The 24,929-nt window shown below is 40.6% G+C and overlaps 1 protein-coding gene across 8 annotated transcripts in view; it reads left to right on the top strand.

The window, feature by feature from the left end:
• Positions 1 to 24,929, top strand: part of ACVR1 (activin A receptor type 1) — a 141,009-nt gene that overhangs the window by 76,420 nt on the left and 39,660 nt on the right. For all 8 annotated transcript variants that reach the window (XM_021923637.2, XM_009182268.3, XM_021923636.2 and 5 more), the window contains 2 exons: positions 18,645 to 18,908; positions 20,905 to 21,116. In XM_021923637.2, the coding sequence (XP_021779329.1) occupies positions 18,645 to 18,908; positions 20,905 to 21,116 (476 nt within the window). The remainder of the gene's footprint in view (positions 1 to 18,644; positions 18,909 to 20,904; positions 21,117 to 24,929) is intronic.

Here is a 24,929-nt window from a genome sequence, read left to right as displayed (position 1 = left end):
GGTTGCAGTGAGCCGAAATCATATCACTGCACTAAAGCCTGGGCAACAGAGCAAGACTCCACCTCAAACCCCCACCCCCCGTCCCCCTGAAAAAAAGCCCAAATGTGATATATTATAGTGTAGTTAGGCATGAGCCTACAAGAAGATATGATGAAGTAATACATGCTTGCACCTATATAGGTAATAATCTTCAACATCTTCGAAAATAGATTGGTACTGGTGTGTTATATTGGTGGCTTAGTTGTCATAAGTGGTCTCTTATCTTCAGTGATTGAATTTTCTGAATTGGTGAACAGATTTTGGTGGAATTAAAAAAAACCAGAACCATTGGCCCTTGATTTATATATTAGTTATATTTTTGGAATATTTAGTATCCATTAAGGCAGCGTGAGACATACATACTTTGTGTTTTTATGTATGACAGAGTTAGGTACTGGTTTCAGTTCTACAAACATTATTCATGAAAATGAATGCTCAGTGGGATAGTTGATACTTGTGGGGCAAAGACTATGTCTTGGCCTATTTGGGATGTTATAACAAAAATGCCAGAAACTGGGTGGATCAAAAACTAAACATTTATTTCTCACAGTTCTGGAGGCTGGGAAGTCTAAGTTCCAGGTGCTGGCAGATTCAGTGTCTGGTAAGGGCTCCTTCCTCATAGAGGGCGCCTTCTCTGTGTTGTCTCATAGTGGAGGGGGCTAGCTAGCTCTCTGGGTTCTCTTTTATAACAGCACAAATCCCAATCATGAGGGGTCTGCCCTCATGATCTAATCACCTCAAAAGGCCCTATTTCCTAATGCCCTCACCTTGGGAGTTATGATAGTGGCATGAATTTTGGGGAGACACAAACATTCAGGCCATAGAAGGCTAATTCTTAGTTGTGTGGCACCACCCAGGCATTTCAGTGCCTTTGGTGTCTCTGACCCTTGCTTACTTACTGTCATTACTCACTTTCCCATCCCCTCGTTTCCAAAAAGTTGCTCAGGGATGGTCCTGTCCTTGTTGAAAAGGACAAAATAGATAATCAAGAGAGAAAGATAGTAAAAGTTACTCATAATTCCCTTCGCTTACATGTAATTGCTTTTAACATGTTGGTATATATCTTTCTAGATACAGAAAGCCTAAACACTACTTTATTGCGCATTGAGCGCACCCACTTTATTTTACAAGTGTTCCTCCATAAAGAGTGGTGCTTATTGTAGGAATCTCGGCCTTGTTATGGTCACATGGGACAGTAAGACTAACGCCCCTGTTACAGGCTCTTCGGAGTATAGTGGTCTTCTTTATATAATTGATGAGTTTCCAAGGAGGCATATAATTTGACAAGTTAGTATAGCCAACAGTGTGAAAAAATCAGTACTTAAAATATTACGTCTATTTCATTATATATTAGGTTCATAATATTTGATCTGTTCCTATCTCCTTCCCATACTTAATGACATATATTATACTTCTCCATTGTCCTATATGGTAGCTGATAGTCACATACAGCATTCGAAATGTGGCTAATATGAGTGGAAATATGCTGTAAATGTAAGATACAAGCTGGAGTTTGAACACAATAAAAATTTGACCTGTTTTTTCCTACTGCTGTGATAAAACTTAGAATTACATTAGGTGGCTCACATTTTGTTTCTGTTGGCCAGTGCGGTTATAGACCATTTTAGATACCTAGTTTATATTCCACTCTGAGCAGTGGTGTTAAAGATATTCCCATAGTATGGCAGTTGTGTCAGTTAGTGCCAAGAAGGTATGGGAAAAGGATCCTGAGTGGCAATGTTGAAGGAATTAATATGAGGAAATGGGCTTATACTAAAGCTGGGAGGATTTGATGAGCTAACAGTGGTTTTCAATTGGGGGTAATTTTATCCCCCAGGGGATACTTGACAATTGCTGGAGACATTTCTAACAGTCAAGTTTCTAGGATATTTTTACCTCTTTTAAATTGGTAAATAATACGATTATTACTTAAAAATCTAAGGAATGTTGAGAATTAAGTCCCTCCAAATTTCACTCTCTTCCTTAGTTACCGTATCAATTCTGTATGATATTTTTGTTGTTGCTATTTTGTTGTTGTTGTCGTGGTTTGAAACAGGGTCTCTTTCACCCAGGTTGGGGTGCAGTGGCATGATCTCAGCTCACTGCAACCTTCTCCCAGGCTCAAGTGATCCTCCCACATCAGCCTCCTGGGTAACTGCAACCACAGGCTTGTGCACCACAACTAGCTAATTGTTTTGTATTTTTGGTAGAGACGGAGTTTTGCTGTGTTGCCCAGGCTGGTCTCCAACTCCTGAGCTCAAGTGATCCACCCACCTTGGCCTCCCAAAGTGCTGAGATTATAGGCTTAAGCCATCTTGGCTGGCCATCAATTCTGTATGATATTTTGCCTTTTATTTTTATTTTATTTTATTTTTATTTTTTTGAGGCAGAGCCTCACTCTGTCACCAGGGCTGGAGTGCAGTGGCACGATTCTGGCTTACTGTGGTCTCAACCTCCTGGGCTTAAGCAGTCCTCTTGCCTCAGCCTCCCAGGGCACCATGCCTAGCTAGTTTTTGTATTTTTTGTAGAGCTGGGGTCTCACTGTGTTGCCCAGGCTGGTCTCCCAACTCCTGGGCTCAAGCAATCCGCCTTCCTCTATCTCCCAGTGTGGTGGGATTACAGGCGTGAGCCACCGCACCCTGCCTCTGTGGTATGAGGCAGTTCAGATGATATCATGGGTAGACCTGCGATGTGGGCAAGGTATAAAAAAAGAGAGAGGAAGAGACAGAGAAGTGGAAATGTAGTGTGAGGAGAGAAGGAGAGGTGGAGAGAGAATGGGGAAAAGAGTGGGGCGGAAAAAGGACAGTTATGGAGCAATGCTAATAACCATGCCATTGGTTGTTTTTTTCCCCTGCTTTCAGCTCTTAAGCTGTCCAAGAATCCAGCAGATAACCTCTTAATGCCACAATGAAGACATGTAAAACATGTAAAAGTTAGTTTAGGCTGAAGTGGAAATGGAAATAGATTGACACTTAAGGTTTTGCTATTTAATCTATCACCACCACTAGGATGTTTACAAGTATGGAAAAGAGCATATCATCCTTTAATTGCAATGGATTTTTTTTTTTAAATAGAATATCCAGTGAGTGCTATAGCCTAGCATACTCTAATCATAATAGCCGTTGCCTTAGTGCCATCTTTCTTCTGTGACTCAGCTCCCTATTGTGCGTTTGTGTGTGTGTGTGTGTGTGTGTGTGTGTGTTCTATGGAAGGCATTTTGTTTTTATATATTTAATAGGAAAATTTTAAAAACCAAAGAGAAACCCTATTTATAATATACTCTAGTATCCTCAACATTAGTTAAAAAGCAAATATTAAGTACAAATGCTTAACCAAAAGAGGTAAATAATGGGGCCGATAACAAAAATATGTAATATCTCTGTAGCTTGTCTACTGCTGAGTGAGCTTTAGACTACTAAGCTTAAAAGGAAACAGACCCATATTTGATGTTTATAGAACAGCTAAGGCATTTTATTAATTATGCTTTAATGAAGCTAGATTACATTCTTGGGACATAAATAAGAGTCATAGAGATTTTGTTCTAATACATTTTGTTGGGTAGTGTACTCTTCTTAGTTTATGAAAATAAAAAACCTTTTACCCCTTTGTCTCTCAAATGTCTCATAAATATCGATTAGAAATAGTGGTAATATTTCAAATATTAGTTCCAAACAGTGATTTTTTTTTTTTTTTTTTTTGGTAGAGTTTGAGTGTACTTCAGAGTATTTCTCAAGTTCAATGGAATCCTAAATGCTGTGGGCAATAAAATATTTTTTCACCACTTATATTTGGAAAATGCTTTCCAATATAACGACCTGTTTGATGATTATAGGTAATATTTAATGAGTGCTTAATACGCACCAGATGTTGGGCTAGCTTTCATGCATAATTTCCTATAATCCTCACAAGTGCCCTCATAAGATACATTTTTTTGGATGTGCTTTTGGATTGGTTAAAGCTCTTGCTTAAGGTTACACAGCCAACAAAAGGCATCATATACTTTGAGGAATGGTGTTCAAGAGCTCCAGTCATTATCAATCTTCTTCAAAATTTTGCATTTTTTTTGTGCCCTAAATTAGCTACATCCACATTCATATTATGTTTGGTGCATGTTAGAATCCAGCTCAATCCAGTCTGTTTGAGAGCGTGAGAAGAGAGTTTGTAATAGCAAATGATGAGGCCCCTTCACCTGGGGTTGTGTTTCTTACTTTTCTTGTCTCTCCTACCAGTAATCATTTTTCATATTCATTATATATACAACTCTAGCTGCAGGAAGAGTTTTATTTGCTCTCATAGAGAAGAGCACTTGAGTCCTAATTACCTGTATATCCTTCCCTTTCCTTCCCATTAATAAGACTAATCATGCTCTAATACTACTATTATACCACCAGGGTGAAGGCAGAACCTCCATGTTTGGCTTTTCTTTTGTCCCTGTATGCATTTGCAGGTGAAGACTATGACACAATTACTTTAAAGGGAATATTGCTCCTTTGGAAATATTTCAAAGCTGAGACGACCCACATTTTATTAAATTTGTAAACCACAGTTAGATTTTATTATAGCAACGAAGGCCAGACTTATGCAGAATTTTTTCGCAAGAGATTTCGGCCTGTTCTAGAGAAGACTGCTAGGTACTAAATTATTTTCTGAGTTAACTTGATTTTAGTATTTCCAAAGCCATCACTACTCAGACTTTCCAGCCCCACTACCCAATGAGGGAAGGAAGGAGATAAATTCAATGGACTTTTTGTTAGGGTTACAAAGGTGCCCCTCTTTGCTACTGCGGGGGGGAAGAATAGAGTAAGCCTTTCTTTGATTTTCTCATTATTCGGGATTCAGGAAGTTCTTGAAGGGGTGAATGAATGTAAGAGAAATGTCTTAGTATTACATTTGTTTCTCTTCTTGTTACTATAATTTCTCTCTTGTTCAGAATAAAATCTTTTTCTTTGGCATATCATCAAATGGAAGATGTTTTTAGGGAGAGAGATGACATATACTAAGCCATTTGCTACTACTGGGACTAGAATGTAAATATCTGATGAAGCATCATACTTTTAAGACACTGCTTCTTTATTATCAAGTTTTCTTATTTTACAAAATGATCCTATACTAGTTGATGCAAGGCGAGCTGTGACAACGCATCCTTTCAGCCTTTCGTTCCTGGGAAGTGTTTGTTTCAGCCATGAGTAGTTAAACTAGTGCCATATTCTTTTTTTTTTTTTTTTTTTTTTAGTGGACAGTAGAAGAGGGGTATGGATAGCAGTAGGGTGTAGGAGGATGCTAAACATTCATTCAAAGAAAGTCAAATATTGAACAGAGGAGAAAACAAATTCCACACCCAAGCTCATGAAATGATTTCCTTGTGGTCATCAGTGTGCAGTGCAGTCACTTCTAAGAGTCCCCTTTTATAAAGACAGGTCTCCAGAGTGAGAGGATTAATGCCATCTCCTCTTTGTGGAAAAACTGGTAAAGCAGAAGGATTGTAGGCATGTCGTATAGGCCGCTTTCACTCTTGAAAAGGAAAACACCAAGGAAAATAAAACACACTTAAAAATTAATTTATAACTCTTAAAACACTGCAAACTGTCCTGCGGAACTTGCCTCTGCAGCCCGGGATGACCTCAGTCAAGATTCCATACATAATGTTTTTTCCTAATAGCCATAGTGACTCAGAACTCATGTCATTCCAAGATAGTGTAAGACACAGGCGAGGTGGCTTTCAAACTTTTGACTGTGACTCACAGCAAGAAGCATTTTGGAGTAAGGCCCACTGCATGGATAGTGCCCACACACATCTGAAATGAAAATTTCATGAAACAGTAATTACTCTTACTATGTTTAATGTGCACCTATTCCTTGTCTTTTAAATTTTTATTCAGTTTTATTTCACTTAAAAAGACAGAAAGAAACCTTGTTTTAAACTACTAACTTGATTTTGCTACCCAATAGTGGGTCCTACCCCATACTGAAATTAAAAAAGACAACACCAGTCTGCTTCAAGGGTTCACTGCGCAGGAGTTCCTACTGCCCTCATGTGACAGCTCTCACACCTGACTATAGGTCATCTGGTGTATTCCTCAACACAGCTGGTCTAGAACCTTTTATTTTTTCACAACTCCATGTAGCCTGACCATCCTTTCTCTCTAAGTCAGTGATTTGGCAGGAAGAGGGAAGTTTACATTTGCACCTTCTCAGCCTGGATCATAACACTGGAGCACCTGCGGCCTGATTCTCATCAGCTGAATCTGAGCCCGGCAAGCAGGGTGTTTCCTAGAGCCATGGTTAATGCTACATCTAATTCTTTGTTATGGGCTAGAACAGAACTTGGACTTTGCTGAGAATATGTATATGGGATGTGAGGAGGAGAGATGTGGGAAGAAGAGAAACAATAAAAGGAAGAATGAGAAATTCCTCTTGGGCACATGGTGGTGACATTCACCTTAAAAAACCTGCTGGTATATATATATATACACACACACACATACATACACACACACAACATTGTATATATACACACACACACACACACACACACACACATATATATATATATATTTTTTTGAGGCGGAGTCTCGCTATCACCCAGGCTGGAGTGCAGTGGCGTGATCTCAGCTCACTGCAAGCTCCGCCTCCCGGGTTCAGGCCATTTTCCTGCCTCAGCCTCCCGAGGGACCACAGGGACCCGCCACCACGCCTGGCCAATTTTTGTATTTTGAGTAGAGATGGAGTTTCACCATGTTAACCAGGATAGTCTCAATCTCCTGACCTCGTGATCTGCCCACCTTGGCCTCCCAGAGTGCTGGGATTACAGGCATGAGCCACCATGCCTGGCTGCCAGTATTTTTTAAATTGGCGATTTGGGGGATTGGGGTGGGGATGGCTCCTTTGTTTTATTTCTTGCTGCATTTGTTTTGTCTTCTGAATTATGGTACCCGCACCAAAATAGTTTCAATTGAAAAACAACAGCAAAACAGAGATTCATTCAGAAAAGTTACAAAGAATGGATAGAAAAAAAATTACCAATAGTCCAGTTTAGAATTTGACTCCTCTGATATATGTATAATACTGCAGCATGCCATGTAGAGTTACAGTAATGACTTCTTTTTATCCTTAACTTCACGTCCCAGTTCATATGCTTCACAATTTCAGTTTTGCAAAGGATTAGGATCATGTTTGACATAGTATGGATGGTCAGAGTCAAAGAATGTGTTCTGAAAGGAAGGCTTTGGCCATGCATAGAAATCAAGCCTTTCTCAGGAAAGAGACAAGGCCAAAACACCATTGTTAGTCATCTTCTGTTTTACTATGCCTTTGCATATATTCTCCTTCACCTCTCTGTGCTTGTTGCTACCTGGTACTATGGAAACAATAATGGTACCCACCTTGTTGTGAGGAGTCATGAGACTACATGCCAGGTGCCCAGCACATAGTGAGCCCTAGAGTGTGAGAGGTCAGAATGTGGAGGTATTCATTGTTTTATCCCTCGTGTCTAAGACACTACCTGGTATGCAGTTGGTGCTCAATAAATATTTGACAAATGAATAATGTTGGCCACAATAATAATTATGGTAATAGAGAAAAGATAATATTATAAGAGACAGAGGGACTGATCTGGGCTGATCACATGTACTCTTTCAAATAATTTATGAGTTTGGGAAAAGTGAATCAGTTATAAGACAAACTTATATTCTTTTAGTCAATTTAAATTAACAGGAGTACCAGTTGACAACACTGGTAGGCACTGGTGATGTAAACATAAGCAAGAAGTGATTCCTGGTTCAAGAAGTCACAGTCCAGTTGGGTACAGCAAAGGTCACAGCATAGCATGAGGGGTATGGGCAGGAAAGGCCTGCATCCCACATGGAGCTGGGTTTGGGGCTGGTGATGCATGGAAGCTGAGTTTTGAAGGATAAATAGCCATTAGACCAGCAGAGGAGGGACTAAGAAGGATGTTGCAGGCAGGGAAAGGGTGAATACCAGAGACGTGAGACCATGGGGGGGTCACCAAGTCATGAGACGGAATTAGGGTTGAGGGTTGAGACCTGCAAGCGTGGCAGAGCCTTATGCTAAGGTGTTTGTCTTCTATCCCGAAGGCAATGGAGAACTGTGGAGAGATTAAGTAGGTGCAGTTTGTGTGTTTTGAAAGAGTGGTGTGTGGTGAAAGTGGATCATAGAGTGTGGCAAGATGAGAAGTAAAGGGATGGGAAAAACTAATCCTCCTGCAGTTTAGGGACAGGCAGGCACACATACTCCATTTTCAAAGGCATCCCAACTGTAGCAACTAAATGGTGGCAAACAAAACAAAAACAAAGCCTTAGTGCAGAAGTAGAACTGTTACAGGTGTCTCACAAGTGATAACAACAACAGTGACAAAACAACAATCATCTAATAATAATGCTATTGCTAGTTTTATTATGAAAGCAGAACCCAGAGCTGCTGACTTTCCTAGCAACTTTTGCAGGACATTTAAATCCCTCTAGCTGGCCCTTTGTTCCTGTGTTGCCATGGTGTGTCAATAAGCCCAGCTCAGAATAACCCAGGCAGTGAAATGAGAGGTACAACTTGCTCACTGGCATGTTGGCTGGCCAGGTTACACTGTTTTCATTGCTCCCGTCTTGGGAGGAGCACTGGGCAGCTGGTTGCCCTGGCAGCTGTGAAGGTGTATGTCTCTTGGCTGCCCAGAGTTTGAAACAGAACCAAAACTTGCGTGCCTACTGAGCATGTGCAGCTCCCGACTGAGCTGATAGCAACTGAAAATAGCCCACTGAGCACCTGTCCCTTGTACACCAGCCCCTGGCTGACTGCCATTTAGGACAATGTGGACTTACTCAGTAGACAGGTGAGGTGCTGAGCAGATTTTAATGGTTCTTAGGAAGATCTTGGGAACTTTGGCCCTACTTGAAAGGAAGAAAAAAAGCAGCAGGCCTCTGAGAAGTTCCATTTGTTGCTTCTGTGGTTAGTGGGTGTCCACACTGGCTATGTATATATAGTTTGTGCCTGAAGACTTCATATTGTTCTCCTTACAGCAGTTCAGTAAACTAAGTAAGTTTTCTCTTGGAGGGAAAGGCTATCCTAAAAGTCTCCTGGGGGTAGCCATCCATGGTTTATACAGCCTCAGCTTTAGAAGGTTTTGGAGTTAACTATTTTGTTTCATTTTAGACCTGCTCTTTAATCCCCAGTGATTGTTAGTCAATTCTACAAGGTGTCTCTTTGCTACATTATTATTTCTCAGTAGTCCAAATGTTGGCACAAGTAGAATCACAGAATAGAATCCCAGCATGTCAGGAGCTGTCTGTTCCCTTTTGGGATTTCTTCCATTTCCTTCTGGACTTTAATCTCTTCAGTGAGCTTGCCATTGTTGGACAGACTTGGTGGCCAGTGTGGATGGAAGCAGGCTCTGGAAGGAAATGCTTCTGAAATGACTGGTGGCATTAAAGCTACTATTTAAAAGTGACCCTTTGTAGATACTTGGGTTATCTTTAGGCTGTCAGTGATCTGCAGCTACAGGAGCCAGAGGGAATCTGCGGAAACTCTTGCTTGTTGCTCTCGCCTGGATTTGTGTTTAGATATTCTTGCTCCCCGGCCAGTGGCCTCGTGACACATCTCAGACTTAGCTGGCTTTCTTCTGCCAAAGTCCAAGATTATTGTGGAAGCTGGGAATGATTTGCCATGGCACAGATTGAGGGGGAGGGATTGTGTGCTTGAAAAGCCAGTTCTGGTTCACAGCACTCAGATGGGATGCTTTCTGTTTCTACCTGCAGTGTAGGCACCTGGAGCCTTTCTGTGGGCCCAGGGGTACAAAAGAACAAACTCAAAATGACTCAAATGTAACGGTCTCATCGTGACTGTAAGATCTTTATTCTATGACTGATAAGCCAATTTTGTTCAATATGTTAAACCTGAGAATTAATGAATTGTTTTGGACCATATTAATTAGACTGATGGGGAAAGAAGACATGTAAAGCAAAGATCGAGTTATAACGGCTGGTATACAGAGGCACAGGCATGTCTTCCTGGGATTGAAGGCATGGGATTCCTTTCTTCATTAACCTTTCATGGAGTTCTGGACTTGGTAGGGCCTTGGGAAATAATGGGGAAATTGGAGGACAAGGAAGTAGCATTATCAGAGGCTTGGACTCTGCCCCAAGTTTTTACCATTTTGACTTTTATTTTAAAATCGCTTTGACTTCATCTAGGATGAGAGGTAAATACAGTAGCCCCCTATTTATCCATGGGGAATACGTTCCAAGACTCCCAGTGGATGCCTGAAACCACAGATGGTATTGAACCTTATATATACTATATCTTTTCCTACATCTAGGATAAAGTTTAATTTATGAATTAGGCACAGGAAGAGATTAACAATAATAACTTAAAGTAAAATAGAACAATTATAACAATAGTCCAGCATCACCACTCTTCTGCTTTGGGGCAGTTATTAAGTAAAGGAAGGGTTCCTTGAACGCAACCTGCAATACCATGGCAGTGGATCTGGTAACCGAGACAGCTGCTCAGTGACTAGCAGCAGGGTAGCATCTACCATGTCGGTACGCTGGACAAAGGGATGATCCATGTCCTGGGCAGGATGGAGCTGGACAACATGAGATTCCATCATGCTACTCAAAGAGCACACAACTGAAAACTTAGGAAATGTTCATTTCTGGAATTTTTTGCTAAGTATTTTTGGACTGTGGTTGATGGTAGGTAACTGAAATACTGGAAAGTGCAACGGTGGATAAGGGAGGATAAGCGGGGACTACTGTAGTCTGGAAGTTACTTTGTTCCCTCTGTGCTTTTCTTTGGGGTAGGATAGGTTGTGGAGCTAGGAAGGGGAGTTTAACTAATTCAGGACATTTTCACCTTTAGCTGTGGGTGCCACAGTGCCTAAAGGTTGCATTTCAAGACTTGTTAAACAAATTGGAGCCCTGTATAACTTTTGAAGGGTTTGTCTCTGTGGTTTGAAAGCTTCCAGAAAGGCTGTAGGAGTGTGGTAGAGGCTTGCTGATGGCAACCAGAGCCAAGATTGGCAACCTTGGAGGAGGTCCAGTCCCTGAATCCCAGAGACAGAGGTAGAGTAGGATGCAAGGAGAGAGAAATCGAAGTGGAGAGCTAAGCACAAAAGCTACCTGTTGGTTCTTTCTCCACTGCTCTGTCTCACCTAGAGCCCATCGTTAAATGTTTCCTGTAAAACCAAAATTCTCAGTGTAGAGCCCAGGTGGGAAATCCTCACTGAAATGCCATATACTCTCTGGTTAGCCCGAGGAGGTGGGGGAAGCAATGAAAAGTGTGCCTGTAATCCCAGCACTTTGGGAGGCCGAGACGGGCGGATCACGAGGTCAGGAGATCGAGACCATCCTGGCTAACACGGTGAAACCCCGTCTCTACTAAAAAATACAAAAAAACTAGCCGGGCGAGGTGGCGGGCGCCTGTAGTCCCAGCTACTCGGGAGGCTGAGGCAGGAGAATGGCGTGAACCCGGGAGGCAGAGCTTGCAGTGAGCTGAGATCTGGCCACTGCACTCCAGCCTGGGCCACAGAGCGAGACTCCATCTCAAAAAAAAAAAAAAAAAAGAAAAGTGAGTCCTCAGAGTCAACACTTCTTCCTGTGGCTTGAACAGATCTTCCAGCCTGAGACATTCAATAGATGGAACCACATTCCTGGCTCTCTCCTAAGACTAAACAAGGAATGACTTCTGAAATGTTTACAGTTCACTGGGATTTTCTTCCCTCTTCCTCCAGGTTATTCTATTCTCTGTTACTCTCCCTATCACTGGAGTTCCACTTAGACATGGCCATTAGTACATATGCTGAGGAGACAGTATTTTTTGGTTTTAAAGTGTTCCTCAGTAGGCAATTCCCAGTAGGCCTTGTAAGCCTTTGTTTCTCTGAAGCAGAGATTCAAGAAGTTTGAAGACAAAATGAAGAAAGGGGTCATTATTTTCTCCCATATTAAGGAGTTGTTTTACAGACATGCTGTATTTGTTAAAGCCAAGTCTTTGCAACATTCAGAGGATCATAAAAAGCATGGAAAAGACAGACCAATATTGTCTTAGGTCATTACCCCACAGTGTTCTTTCATTTGTTAGTCACTTGAACACAGGCTGAGTTTTTTGGCTTCTAAATAGAAGGTGTGGCTGCTGCAATAGGCTTAATTTACAGGGATTATTTCAGAGACAAGGAGTCAGCCCAGACACAAAATAAACAGATGGCACTTTTTTTTTTTTTTTTTTTTTTCTCAGCTTCAGCAGTTCAAATGCAGGATGACTTAGGAATCCTTATCACCTTCAGCAGAGCAAGAAGGGGAAAATGATGTAATTCACTCTTCCCCACTCCCTACTGAAGGTGCCATTATTTCACTGATAGGGAAAAAATATGGCAGCGAAGACCAGGGAAAAATGACAGCAAGGAGCAGGGGCAGCTTTTTCTGTACTAGGCAGCCAAGTCCTGCACTGACCCCTCCAAGCTGACGAGTTGCAGGCATGTGTTGTGTTTTGATGATTCTAATCACCGTAGCCCAGAGTCCTCAAATCAACCATCCAGAGAAGGACCACCCACAGAGCCCAGCTGTTCTATTAATGTATTAAATAGTTCCTCAATTATTTTTAGGAACACTTGTATTTTACCTGTTTCTTTTAACTGACAGGCAAACAAAAAACCTACCACACCACAAAAAGTACTAATTTTCTATATTCGTGAGCCCAAGTAGGTGAACAGATGTGATGGTATGGCAAGCTCTTCTAGGAAGAAATGGTTTGCTCAGGCATGCCGGCTTGGTGACTAAGCCTTGCCTTAAGATCTGTGCTGACATTTAAAGACTTTATGGGCTCAGCCTGCTCTGAAAACCAGCATCAGGTCTGTCCCCACCTCTAAATCCTTTCTGTGAAGGGAAAATTCATTCTGAAGCAAATACTCATCAGGCCTGCACTCCTGCCAGCCACTGAGGCTGTTGTGGGGTATGTAATGAACGGTGAGCAAAGTATTAATAGATGCAGCTCACCCTCATGGTGCTTACAATCTATAGGAAAGATGACATGTGAACAAAGGCTTCTCTGAGAAAGTAACATGTAAGGTGAAATCTGCACAGTAGATAGGCACTAACTGGGTGGAGAGGTGTTGGCTGGAGGGAGATAAGCATTCAACATAGAAGGAATTCCATGCTTAAAAGGACCTGAGATCCCTAAGGCCTTTTAAGAACATTCAATAACTGAAGAGGAGGCTGAAGAGCATGCAGGGATCAGGTCAGCCAGCACTTGTAGGCCAGGTTAATGACTAGTCTCCACTTTTGAGCAGGCCAGGTTAATGACTTTGAGTGTGATGGAAGCCGAGAGAGTCAGCCTTATGTACCTGAATGAATGGGAATGCCATTTCCTGAGGCAGGGAACACTGGAGGAAGAATACATCTGGAGTTCAAAATCATGGAAGTTTTTGTTATTGATATTCAATTTATATGCAATCTTATTTGAATGCCTCTATTTGCCTTCATAACTGCCGAAATACATTTTCTTCTTGACTTTACAACTTAACTAAGTGTCAGTCTCTCGGATAAGGGGAGAAAAATGATTTGAGTTCCCTAAATGAGTGTTTTATAATGAGAGATTATTTAGGCACTGGGTGTATTTTATCCCTGAGAGTATAGCCTGTCCTCTTGTCAGAGGATCAAATGCCCTTCACTAGGCATTCCAGACAGACCTTTGTGTTTCTGTCTTAGGAGCAGGCTTGCTGGCAATGATACCTAGCATTGCAAAATCCTTCTTAAAGCCTTTGTTTAATGCCAGAGATCGCAAATGCTTTCAGATTCTGGAGAGGTGCCAAACTGTGCTCCCGGATTAGGAGACGATGGAAGGACTCCTATAATCTATAAACCTCATATAAGCTTGCCATTTCAAATGAATGAATTGTTTAGAGTGTTGGAAGGAGTCCAGGGATGCTTGAGTTCCTTTTTTAGCTATACAAATTCTAAGCTATTGGACTTTTATAATTACAGTCTAATTTCTGCATTATGATTTGTGCTACTTTGAGGTGAACTTGTAAAAAATTCAGCCTGTTCCTTTTGCTGCCCTCTAGGACAGATCATGGCCATGGGCCAGTTTACTTGTAGCGTTTTCTTATTTGTCTTTTATGTCAAAGACATTTGTGGGAAATGTTGGTTTTTGTGCACCATTTAGAGTGATACTCAGTTTCAATGCCTTAAAGCATTGCAGAGTGCGTGACTGGGCAGGTGTGAATAGGTAAGTCCACAGTGTTGTGATTGCTAAAGTCCCAGTTAAACATAAATGTGAATACTTTTATCATGAAATACAAGATTATACCAGACTGTGACAGTTTTTAAAAGTCCACGATGCTCTTTGGTCTGCCTCTTTCTCTGCCAGTCCAGCATTAGACTGGGAGGAGATATGCCCAGATGGTGAACTGAGTATCATCCAGAGCAGGACAAATCTTTTTAAAGAGCTGGCCATGGTGAACTCCTGGGATTCCCAGCCTGCACCGCTGGTTTGTGGAGCCAGCCCCGCATTCTCCCTGGTGGCACCGAGGCAGTCTCTGTTTGTGGTCAGAACTCCCTGCTGTTCCCAGCCAGCCCAGGCTGCGAGTGTTTTCACACGACTCTGGCTCTGGTGATACAAAGGGCACGCAGTGCCAGCCATAACACTGAGTAATGCCGGGAGGTGCCTTCTAGAACAAACAATGTGGGTGAGCTCTGCAGAGAGGGAATACCTCTGGCTTGACATTTAAATTACTGAATTATTCAAATGAATGTCAATTAGGTGGAGTAGACTTTCTGCCTTCTGCCAGGGCACTTCCTGGATATTCGCACAGGCGAGTGTAAAATACTTTACATCAGATACAGTGCTTCCTGTCAGTACTGTTGAAAATCAGTCACAGAATGTGATTATCTGTTCCTTGGTGTTCCTTGATGTGTGCTGTATTTATATCACAGTCTGAAAGATTAGGAGTCTACACACCCATACCTGTGGCTCTGAAAGGGGTTTTGTGATCATTCTCGAACCCCACCCCCACTCCCACACCAAATAAAATATCACAGGCCCACACATGTTATGCTTATTCCTAAATTTGACAAGACTGAAAAAGTGAGTCATGGGCATTTTGAGTCCTGCTGTCTTCCTTAGAATTGTGGATATCAAGATCCGAGAATGCTATTACTACCTTGCTTTTAACCTTCTTTGTTGACTTAGTAATTCTAGTTCAGAAAATACTTCCATCTACTCAACTCTGTCAGATGAAATTGCCAAAGTGACATGTAGCGAATGTGAATGTGTGCCTGCATGTGTGTTCACCTGTGTGGTCATTTTGTCATTCTTACGAATTTAGGGTCTTCATTTATATTTGGATATATATAAAAAATAAATACACGATGAAGGACTTTGCTAATTAGTTATGTGGGAATACACAAAGTAAGAAGATTGAATGGTGGATAAGGAACAAAATAGGAAAGAGAAGTTAGGGAAGGTTTTGTACTTCCCCGTTAGCTAACTGTTGGACTCAGCTCAGGGTTCTTTCATATCAGAGATTGAGTTAATTATTACATATCATTAACAGTTGTCCTTCCTTGCCTTTTCCCCCCGATTGTGGAGGGTAGGTTATAAAAACCCTGGTATTTGACATCTTACTGAAAAGAATCACCAACTTACAGGTAGTTAATCCCTGGTTGTCTACATGCAACTACAGGAAGTACATAAAGAATTTAAGGAGAGTGCTTAATAAACAGATGAATCCCTTTGACTTAGTTTGTGACCCTGCAGGATTAAAGCCTAGGTATACCACGGAGTTAGGTATAGTGAGTGAATTTTACTGAAGGTGATATTCACTTGAGGCTGTCACATCTGGCAAAACTCTTTAGGTTATAGTACAAACGACTGTCAGGCTCCCTGCACAGCCTATCAAAAACTAGAGACCCTGGAAAAGCAGTGCCCCTTCTGCATCTGTGTACTTAGAATTTAGTTTGGGATGGAACTTTAAAAACAGAGTTTGTTTTGAGAGCACATTAGAGAAATGATTGTTGTTGTTACTTTATTTTTTAAAAATTTGGCATTTTTAAATTACAAGCACTAGTGTCCTTAATCCTTTGGTTCCCTGAACTGTCCATTTTCTCAGGACCAGTGATGAGCAGGCTCTCTCTAGTCTAGCATTGCTGGTTTATTGTTATTCTTAGCAGCCTATACGTGCAGCGAGCTGAGTAAATCATACTCATCAATTCATTGTCAGTCCATGAACAGCTCTCTCCTACTTTATTTTTATTTTGCTCCTTCATCCCAGCGCTAACCCCTTATCCCCAAACCAGTGTCAACAGGCACATACTCTTCAGTGGGTTAGGTATATATCCCGGAGTATCTGTGATCTTCTAAAAATACTCAGGATTTTAAAATATATGTTTGCGTTTCAAATTTACATAAATTGCATTATTTCAGTTTTTAGCATAGTCTTTTCAATTGCCTGCCATAGATCACAAGCAAATTAGTCTGACACTATGACCTCTCCCCCTCACCCCACCCATCCACTTCCCTCCAAAGAATCATCACCTGTTGGGCAGCATAGTTGGCAGCCCTCAGCCTGCTTTGTGCCATTCAAGAGTGGCAAGCATGTCTAGACTCCCTGGAAATATTATCTTTCAGCTCTCTTTTGGCAAGTGTAAACTTTTTGCTGGATTATGTCAACAGATATACATGTTTCTCATCCCCATAGAAATAGATTGGTGCTAGTATTTCCTTCGGATTTCTCCAGGCAAGGAACATAAAGACTATCTCTTTGCTCATTAAAACTTTTGCTCATTAAAAATGTTTGATGGCTCTTGATTCTCAGGGGTGAGACTGGTGACATACATAGACTGTCAGCGGCTATTTTGGATTTTGTGCTTTCAGGCATGTCTTTGCTCTTGGATGAGCCCCTTGTGGTTTTCAAAGGAACTAGCAAGTCAATTATAAATAGAAGGCTGTGTCTGTGTGTCTGCATGCACTTACTCTGTGGGACGAGGCACCCACATTACAGTGGGCAGTGAACTATTTTTCCACTTCTTTGAAGAGGGAAGAAGAAAGATTAAGAATGCTTTTCTCTTTTTGAGATAACCCACATCTCTACACACACCCACACAAATCTGTGTAAATGAACTTGACATTTTCAAAGACCTTACCTTAAGGTCTCCTCTGGAAAGCACAGCCACCCGACCTGTTATTTTAAGAAAGAAGCATTTATCTCACAGACCCACTACTGAGGGTTCAGGGATTAGAAGGCAGCCTCTATGTGCCATAGACCTTTGGAGGGAGCTCTGAAAACGGAATTTCCTTATATGAGCAGTGCTTTGGCAAAAGAGGTCTCAGCTAACTAATCAGTGGCCTCTAGGACTTGGCTGTTTACATTTTATCCTCTCTTTCCTTCCCCACTAGTAGAAACTGTGGGACCAGCAAGTCTAAACTAATCATACTGACAAGGGAAGAGAAAAGAGTAATGTGAAAATGAAACTGCAAATAAGTATTCTCAGAAAGAGACAGTTAAGTGGAGTGATTAGGTGCGCTTCCCTGATCATCCATTTCTGCCTCTTTCCATTGCACCTTGAACTTCCCACGTGTGTGTTCTTCCAGTGGTCCCACCTGTCAGCTTACTGTTCAAACATTATTTGGTTCTCTTTGACTCCTTGTGTCCTCACTCTTCATATTTGGCACCATTTTTTTTTTCCTGCCAGCCAAAAATTCTTAAGCAGCTATTAATTCCCACTATAATCTATGTAAACTTTAGTGTAACCACTATTGAAAAAGTTAGTCTAGGTATCTAGCTGGAAATATTGGTACCATGGATTGTAATGATAGATTGTGCAGCCTTGCAAACTCTTATTATATTACAGGTTGAACATCCCGAATCTCAAAACCTGACATTTGAACTGCTCCAGAATCCAGACCTTTTTGAGCATTGACCCAATGCTCAATAGAATGCTCATTGAAGCATTTTGAATTTTGGATTTTTGGATTTGAGATGCTCAGCTGGGATAGATGCAACTATTCCCCAATCCAGAACATTTTTAAATTTGAAACGTTTCTGGTCCCAAACATTTTAAGTAAGGGATACTCAGTTTGTGGTATATTTCTGCATGTAGCTGCAAGAATGTCAGCATTCCTTGTTTTACTAGTTGATGGGGATTTGTACAGAGCTAGCAAGAATTGGTATTAATAGCTGCCATGTATTTAGGAGCGGTTTTTTTTTTTTTGAATAGAATAGAAGTGATAAACATTATGTTCCAGTAAAACATTTTATTTTGATGCAATAACTGGGATCTGAGAGCCAATCGAGATGAAGGTTATATGAACACCACAGGGGAGAGGCTCATTTTCAGAGGTCTGTGGACAGATGATAGCCGGTCTTTGCCCTAATATGATCTAAGAGGGTGCACAGCTTATATAAATGAATCGCTATGTTGAGAGGCAATTATTATTTGTTGGTTGGTTAGGTGACAAGATCACAGAATGTGGACCTCATGGTTGATGGTGATGCTTAACTTGACTTTCTGTTCAATAGAAGTGTTTGGAATGGTCATTCCCTCAATGAAGGCGAAACTCATACAGTAATTCTTTTTTTTTTTTCCCTTCCTTTCTCTCCCTCGCAGATGAGAAGCCCAAGGTCAACCCCAAACTCTACATGTGTGTGTGTGAAGGTCTCTCCTGCGGTAATGAGGACCACTGTGAAGGCCAGCAGTGCTTTTCCTCACTGAGCATCAACGATGGCTTCCACGTCTACCAGAAAGGCTGCTTCCAGGTTTATGAGCAGGGAAAGATGACCTGTAAGACCCCGCCGTCCCCTGGCCAAGCCGTGGAGTGCTGCCAAGGGGACTGGTGTAACAGGAACATCACGGCCCAGCTGCCCACTAAAGGTTCCCGTAGACTTTTCTATTTCTAGATCAAGGGGTTTTGTTAGTGTTGTCCTGAGTCTGTGTGGGTTAAAGATCTTAGTAGCTATGATGCATTCCACCTACGTTTTGAATCAGAGTCAAAGAGCTAAAAGGAAGGTAGCCCTGGGTGAAGAAGAGAAAGGACCAGCCTTTTGGCATCTAAAAGAAGGATGGGCCTTTTGGGGGAATGTAAGCAAGATGATGTCCATCTTGGGGACAGCTTGGCTGACCAGTTAGCTCTCTCTTGGTTGCTGTGACTCAGGTGAACAGCTCCCAGTACCTTTTTAGGTTACTGACCTCTAATGTCATTCATAATTTCTGAAACAATTCTGTTAGTAAATACTCATCTCTATGTCAAGTGTGTAGGGAGGAAAATGGAACGGACTGATGACTGAGTGGAATGCCTTTACTGTTTTATGAGGAAGGAGACAAAAGAAGGCTCACTGATCTGTTCTCCCGTATCTGATGCCCAGTGACCCTATCACTGAAACTTGAAGCAGGATGAGATTTCACACAAACCCTGTAGTTTATGTGGAATCTTCTCTCTACCACCAGTACAGATTGCATATGCTAAGAAAACCAGTCCACCTCTGAAACTGTTTCCCTATTAAATGAGCCCTAAGTTGCAATCTTAAAGTCTCTGCAAACATTAATGTAGACTCATTCTAAGCCAAATTTATTCTCTTACCATATAGTACATTTTTAATAGGTTTAGTTATTTAATTTTGTACTCAGAAAAAAGAAAGAAACCAAAAAGTGGAGGAGAGGTAACAAGGAGCATCCAAAACTAGAAATGTCAGCCAGCAAGGAAGGAGGCAGAAGAACAAAAAAGCTGATGCAAGATCATGTTCTAGTAATTTTGAAGTTATGGTGATGACTTGAAGGCATATGGAAAAGGTTAAATACTGACAAGCAAATAGGACTGAATAATCAAAGAGGGTTTTAAAAGAGATCAAGTGTTTACATGGTTAAAACTAAAAGGTTCTTGATGGAATAAAATTTACTGTTATATTTTGTGAGTTAAATTTTTATTAATTGGGTGAATAGACATGAACAAATGTCTGAATTCATACAAAAATTATACCAACAGTTTGAAGTTTCTCATCTGCAGATTACTCTGCTAGACCTTGAGTTTTAATAGAAGATTTTTTTTTTTTTTTAGTTTAAGGACATTCTAATCTGATTAGGGTGGCCACAGTATTTATAGTTCCATGTTGCATTTTGTTAGTTTTACGCTTTCTCATATGAATGACATATGCCATGGAGTATGATGTATGTCAAGCTGTTGATTAGTTGGTCTTGGAAAGTTAAATAAATATGTAAGGGAAGTTAGGCTTGTGATTGGATGGCTGAAGAGACCAGTAATATGGAAATGGGTAAGGCCTGTGTAGGGAAGAACAGGACCTGATGACATAATGTAATGAAGAGGGCTGAACCAAGGGAGTGAATCAGTGATGAATGTCTGAATAAGTGAGTAAACAATGAGAGGAATGAGTGGGTTCCTAGGCAGAAATTGTGATGTGAAAAAATGAATGAGAAATCAGTAGTAGACACCCAGGATATGTGAAAGACAGAGACCACAGATGGGTAATTTGGTTTTAGCTCAGGTAGCCCTTTCTCTTAAGGATAGTACAGTATCTGTAAGGGCTTGATGGTGAAACATACCGAATCCAAGTTAATAAGAGTAATGTCAAAGATTTGTACAGTACTTTATATTTTAAAAGCACTCTCACATTCATGCATTAATACAATTGATTCTCAGTGGAATTTTTTTCAAGTTCTAGTTGTGTCTAATTGAATGATGGTTAAAATGTCTGGGCCATTGGCCAGGTATTAGGAAGTGTTTTAGTTTTAATACTTCGTGAGTTGTGAGACTGTGTGGTCAGAATCAGGAGCCACTTGTTAGGATATTGGTTATGTTAATAATAAGTAAGCAGTGATCCTTACAACCAATTCCCCTTTTCCCCCACAACTCCAGGAAAATCCTTCCCTGGAACACAGAATTTCCACTTGGAGGTCGGCCTCATTATTCTCTCTGTAGTGTTCGCAGTATGTCTTTTAGCCTGCCTGCTGGGAGTTGCTCTCCGAAAATTTAAAAGGCGCAACCAAGAACGCCTCAATCCCCGAGATGTGGAGTATGGTACCATTGAAGGGCTCATCACCACCAATGTTGGAGACAGCACTTTAGCAGTAAGTCATGACCCCACAGGGAATCCCAAGCATAAGGAAGATGTCTGGAGACATGTTCTTATTTCAAGCATGAAACACTAACCAGTAATGAGTGACTGAACAGTGTACACACATGCTGTTGGTTACTTATGTCCTAAACAAGCACATGCTGGCACCTGTGTAGTCTTCCCATATCACAACAGCCATTTTAGACAGACATTTAAATAAGGGATGGGATTTATTTTAGTAGTGTTGGTAGTTAGTTACTTTTCTCTGAGGAGTAAAGCAAAAAAGAATGGTTGCCTACAATTTTGGAGGGTTGGAATTTGTGGTCTTCAGGTACTCTATTTTTAGCCATAAAAGTGCTCTTTGAAAAAGGCACCTTTTGCTTAATATTAAAAATTAATTTCCTTTCTAGATTATTTCAACACCCTATAATTTAAGGCTTAAAAACTTGACATCCAAAAAAAGCAGCTTTTAAATTTTGTATGCTCCTGTGGTGCCCCCTTGTGGAGTGCAGTCATTTGGTTAAACCGGTGTTGTCCAATGGAAGCATGTGCATCACCTATGTAATTTAAAATTTTCAAATAGCCACCTTAAAAACAAATGAAAAAAACCCAAAAAGTTTCTTAAAAGTAGAATTAATTTTAACAGATATTCAACCAAATATATACCATTTTTGTCATTTCAATGTGTAATTAAAAAATTATTAATGTAAATTTTACATTCTTTCTGCTTTTGAAGTAAGTTTTCAAAATCTTGTGTGTATTTTACACCTATAGCATATATCAATTCACACCAACCACAGTTTCCTTGCTCATGGCAATGTGTGGCTAGTGACTTACTCATTGGACTGCACAGTGTTAGAAACCATTGTATTTATACATTAAAAAATTATTCTTTTGCATATTTTTAAATGATAAAATCACATTAAAAAGTGGCTGTCTCCTTTTATTTACCTTTTAAAATTGCTTACCAAGCGTTCATTTTAAAGACGCTTTGAACTTTAAGTGGGGAAAGGGTATCACTTGCTCTAAATAGAAGGTTATCATAAAGTGCAAAAGAAAAAATAATAGCATTCTATATGGATATTATGCTGAGTCTGATGCTTACTTTGAAAAAATTTGAGATTTGTGGGTGTTAAGAGAGTGCAAGAGACATGCCAATACCAATTCGAGACTCTCTCCTTGTCACAATCTGATGAATTGAAAGACAATCAAAGTAATAACTTTCTAATGTGATTCAGTGTTACTTAATGCCATTGCCCATGCGTATTTAAAATCATTTTGCAATAAGTCTTGTTCTGCTAGACAACAAGCTTCAAAGTGTCTGACAGTTCGGCAGTTACACTTGCCCTGCAGCTCCCCTTATACTGGAGAAGACTTCCCCTCACCATTGGCCATCTGGGTAGCACAGATGCTATACCTGGACAATTGCAGGACCCACCTTTGGTAGGTTGTCACAAACATTTGGTAGTGCCTGATATGGGCTGGGAAACATCCCATTCTACCACCTGCCCCATCATTGGGCCACTTTTTGGTATGTAAAAGGGGGAAGTAACCTTCTGTAGCTTCCATTTACCTACTGTTTAAACTGTGGCACAGTGGAACTGGGGAAAGAGAATGCAGTATAAGGACATTTCATTTCAAAAAGTAGAGAAATACAATTTTTTTTGTTAGCTATATACTTAGAAGTCTATTTCAAGCTTTAAGGGAAATTAAATGAGTTTATTGAGTTAGTAGCAAGAAGATGTGAGGATGAATCCTGACAAAGCTTTAGCAAAGCAAGATTCTAAAATAGGTTAGTTAGAACTTCATTCCTCAGAGCTGCTAACATAACTAATTACCAAGGGCAATAATAGGAATATCTGGTATAAATTACTGTTTAAATAGCTTTTAGAATTTTGAGAGAGGAATGGAGCATATGCCAAAATAGTCCTTTAAACTCAACCATGTCATGTGACAGTGTATCACGATATCATAACACAGTAAAGAACACTATTGCAAACAAGTTGTGATTATTGGTCTACATACTTGCTTATTTAAGCAATATGCTCATTTGCATGTTTCAACAAAGCATACCTTTACTAAGCTGCACATCTGCATTGAAAAACGAGCCTTGGCCATGCATGGTGACTCACGCCTGTAGTTCCAGCACTTTGGGAGGCCAAGGGGGAGGATCACTTGAGACCAGGGGTTCGAGACCAGCCTGGGCAATATAGTGAGACTCTGTCTTGAATTAAAGAAAAGAAAAGAACAAAAAGAAGGCTTGGCATCTGAGAGTTGAGATATATGTTTGTTAGTCTTGGGTTGATTATTTATTTTTCCTTCCTTAGGTCTATGAACAGGGTTTAGAAGCAGGATCATACATTATGAAAAAAATAACACATTAGTTTAATTTTCAGAATTATTCTTCTCAAAAAAGAATGAATGAATAAGGAGAAAAAAGAACCGCAAGAGAGAAAATGGCTAGGGAGATATGAAACTCTGCTTCATCTACACTCATTTTCTTGTTGATTATCCCTTTTGTGGTTTTTAAGGGTTCTAAATTTCTTCCGTTGGATGTTCAGCTTTTGGTAATTTTGCCGATCAACAGTACTTCACAGTGGTGCTCAGAGGAAGTGAAAGAAGATGAAATTCATACAAATCAATGTATTGCTTTAGTAGGCCAGCCAAAATGTTTGGGAAAGGATGAGCTTTGGGAAATATTAACTCAATATTACTGCAACCCTACCTTTATCACCCATCGGCACAATATTGTTTATTACAAATAACCTGTGCCTGATACCTGCTTCTTGGCTTATGTTGAGAGTAAGAAGGAAAACTTTATCAATGAACTAACTGGGAATCTTTTTGCCAACACCTTCATTTGTAGACATTAACTTGGGGCACTGGTTTTATGTTTTCAATGAAAGCTTTATTTGTTTTCTTCTCTGATTTGTGAGTGATTCACATTAAGAAATGACAAGTAAGTGTTAATATAGTTTTGCTCCTCACCTACCTAAAAGGAAACCTCCAACCAGGCAGCCCATTGCTGCCTGAGCTTACCAATTTAATGATCCACATGGTCATTGGAGTCTTTTCGTTACAAATCACATTAGAGTTGTTTGTTCCTTATTCCTAGTTTGTTTGTTCCTAATTAGAGTTCCTTAGTTGGTATGGCAACTAAAGTGAATCATTTGACAGATACTTAGTGAGAATAGCAGAATATGGTAAATTATACCCAGTTCTTGAAGTTGAAGGGACGTCCCCCCCTCTTTCTCTTCCACCTGCTATACTCTCTACTGCTTCTCTTGTGCTCATCTCTGCTTCTTGGGCTTTCTGATTTACACCTTCAACTTTGTCTGCTCAGCTTCTTTCTTTATATATTTTATTTGGAAACTCTGCATATAAGAAAGGACTACTTATCCTTTGGGAAAACCTATCATATATTAGGTGAAGTGCTAGCTTGTAGTATTCCGAAGAAATAAAACCAGTCCTGGCCTGGTGCGGTGGCTCATGCCTTTAATCCCAGCACTTTGGGAGGCCAAGGCAGGCAGATCACCTGAGGTCAGGAGTTCAAGACCAGCCTGACCAACATGGAGTAATGCCGTCTCTACTAAAAATACAAAATTAGCCGGGCGTTGTGGCACATGCCTGTAATCCCAGCTACTCGGGAGGCTGAGGCAGGAGAATAACTTGAACCTGGGAGGCGGAGATTGCAGTGAGCTGAGATCGTACCTTTGCACTCTAGCCTGGGCAACAAGAGTGAAACTCCGTCTCAGAAAAAAAAAAAAAGAAATAAAACCAGTCCTTCTTCCTTCTTCCAGAGGAGCTTTACATGCACACTAACAGG

The sequence above is a fragment of the Papio anubis genome, chromosome 10, assembly GCF_008728515.1.
Source record: "Papio anubis isolate 15944 chromosome 10, Panubis1.0, whole genome shotgun sequence".
NCBI lineage: Eukaryota > Metazoa > Chordata > Mammalia > Primates > Cercopithecidae > Papio > Papio anubis.
Note: the sequence above shows the minus strand (reverse complement) of the source record. Positions and strands in the feature narration are given on the sequence as shown.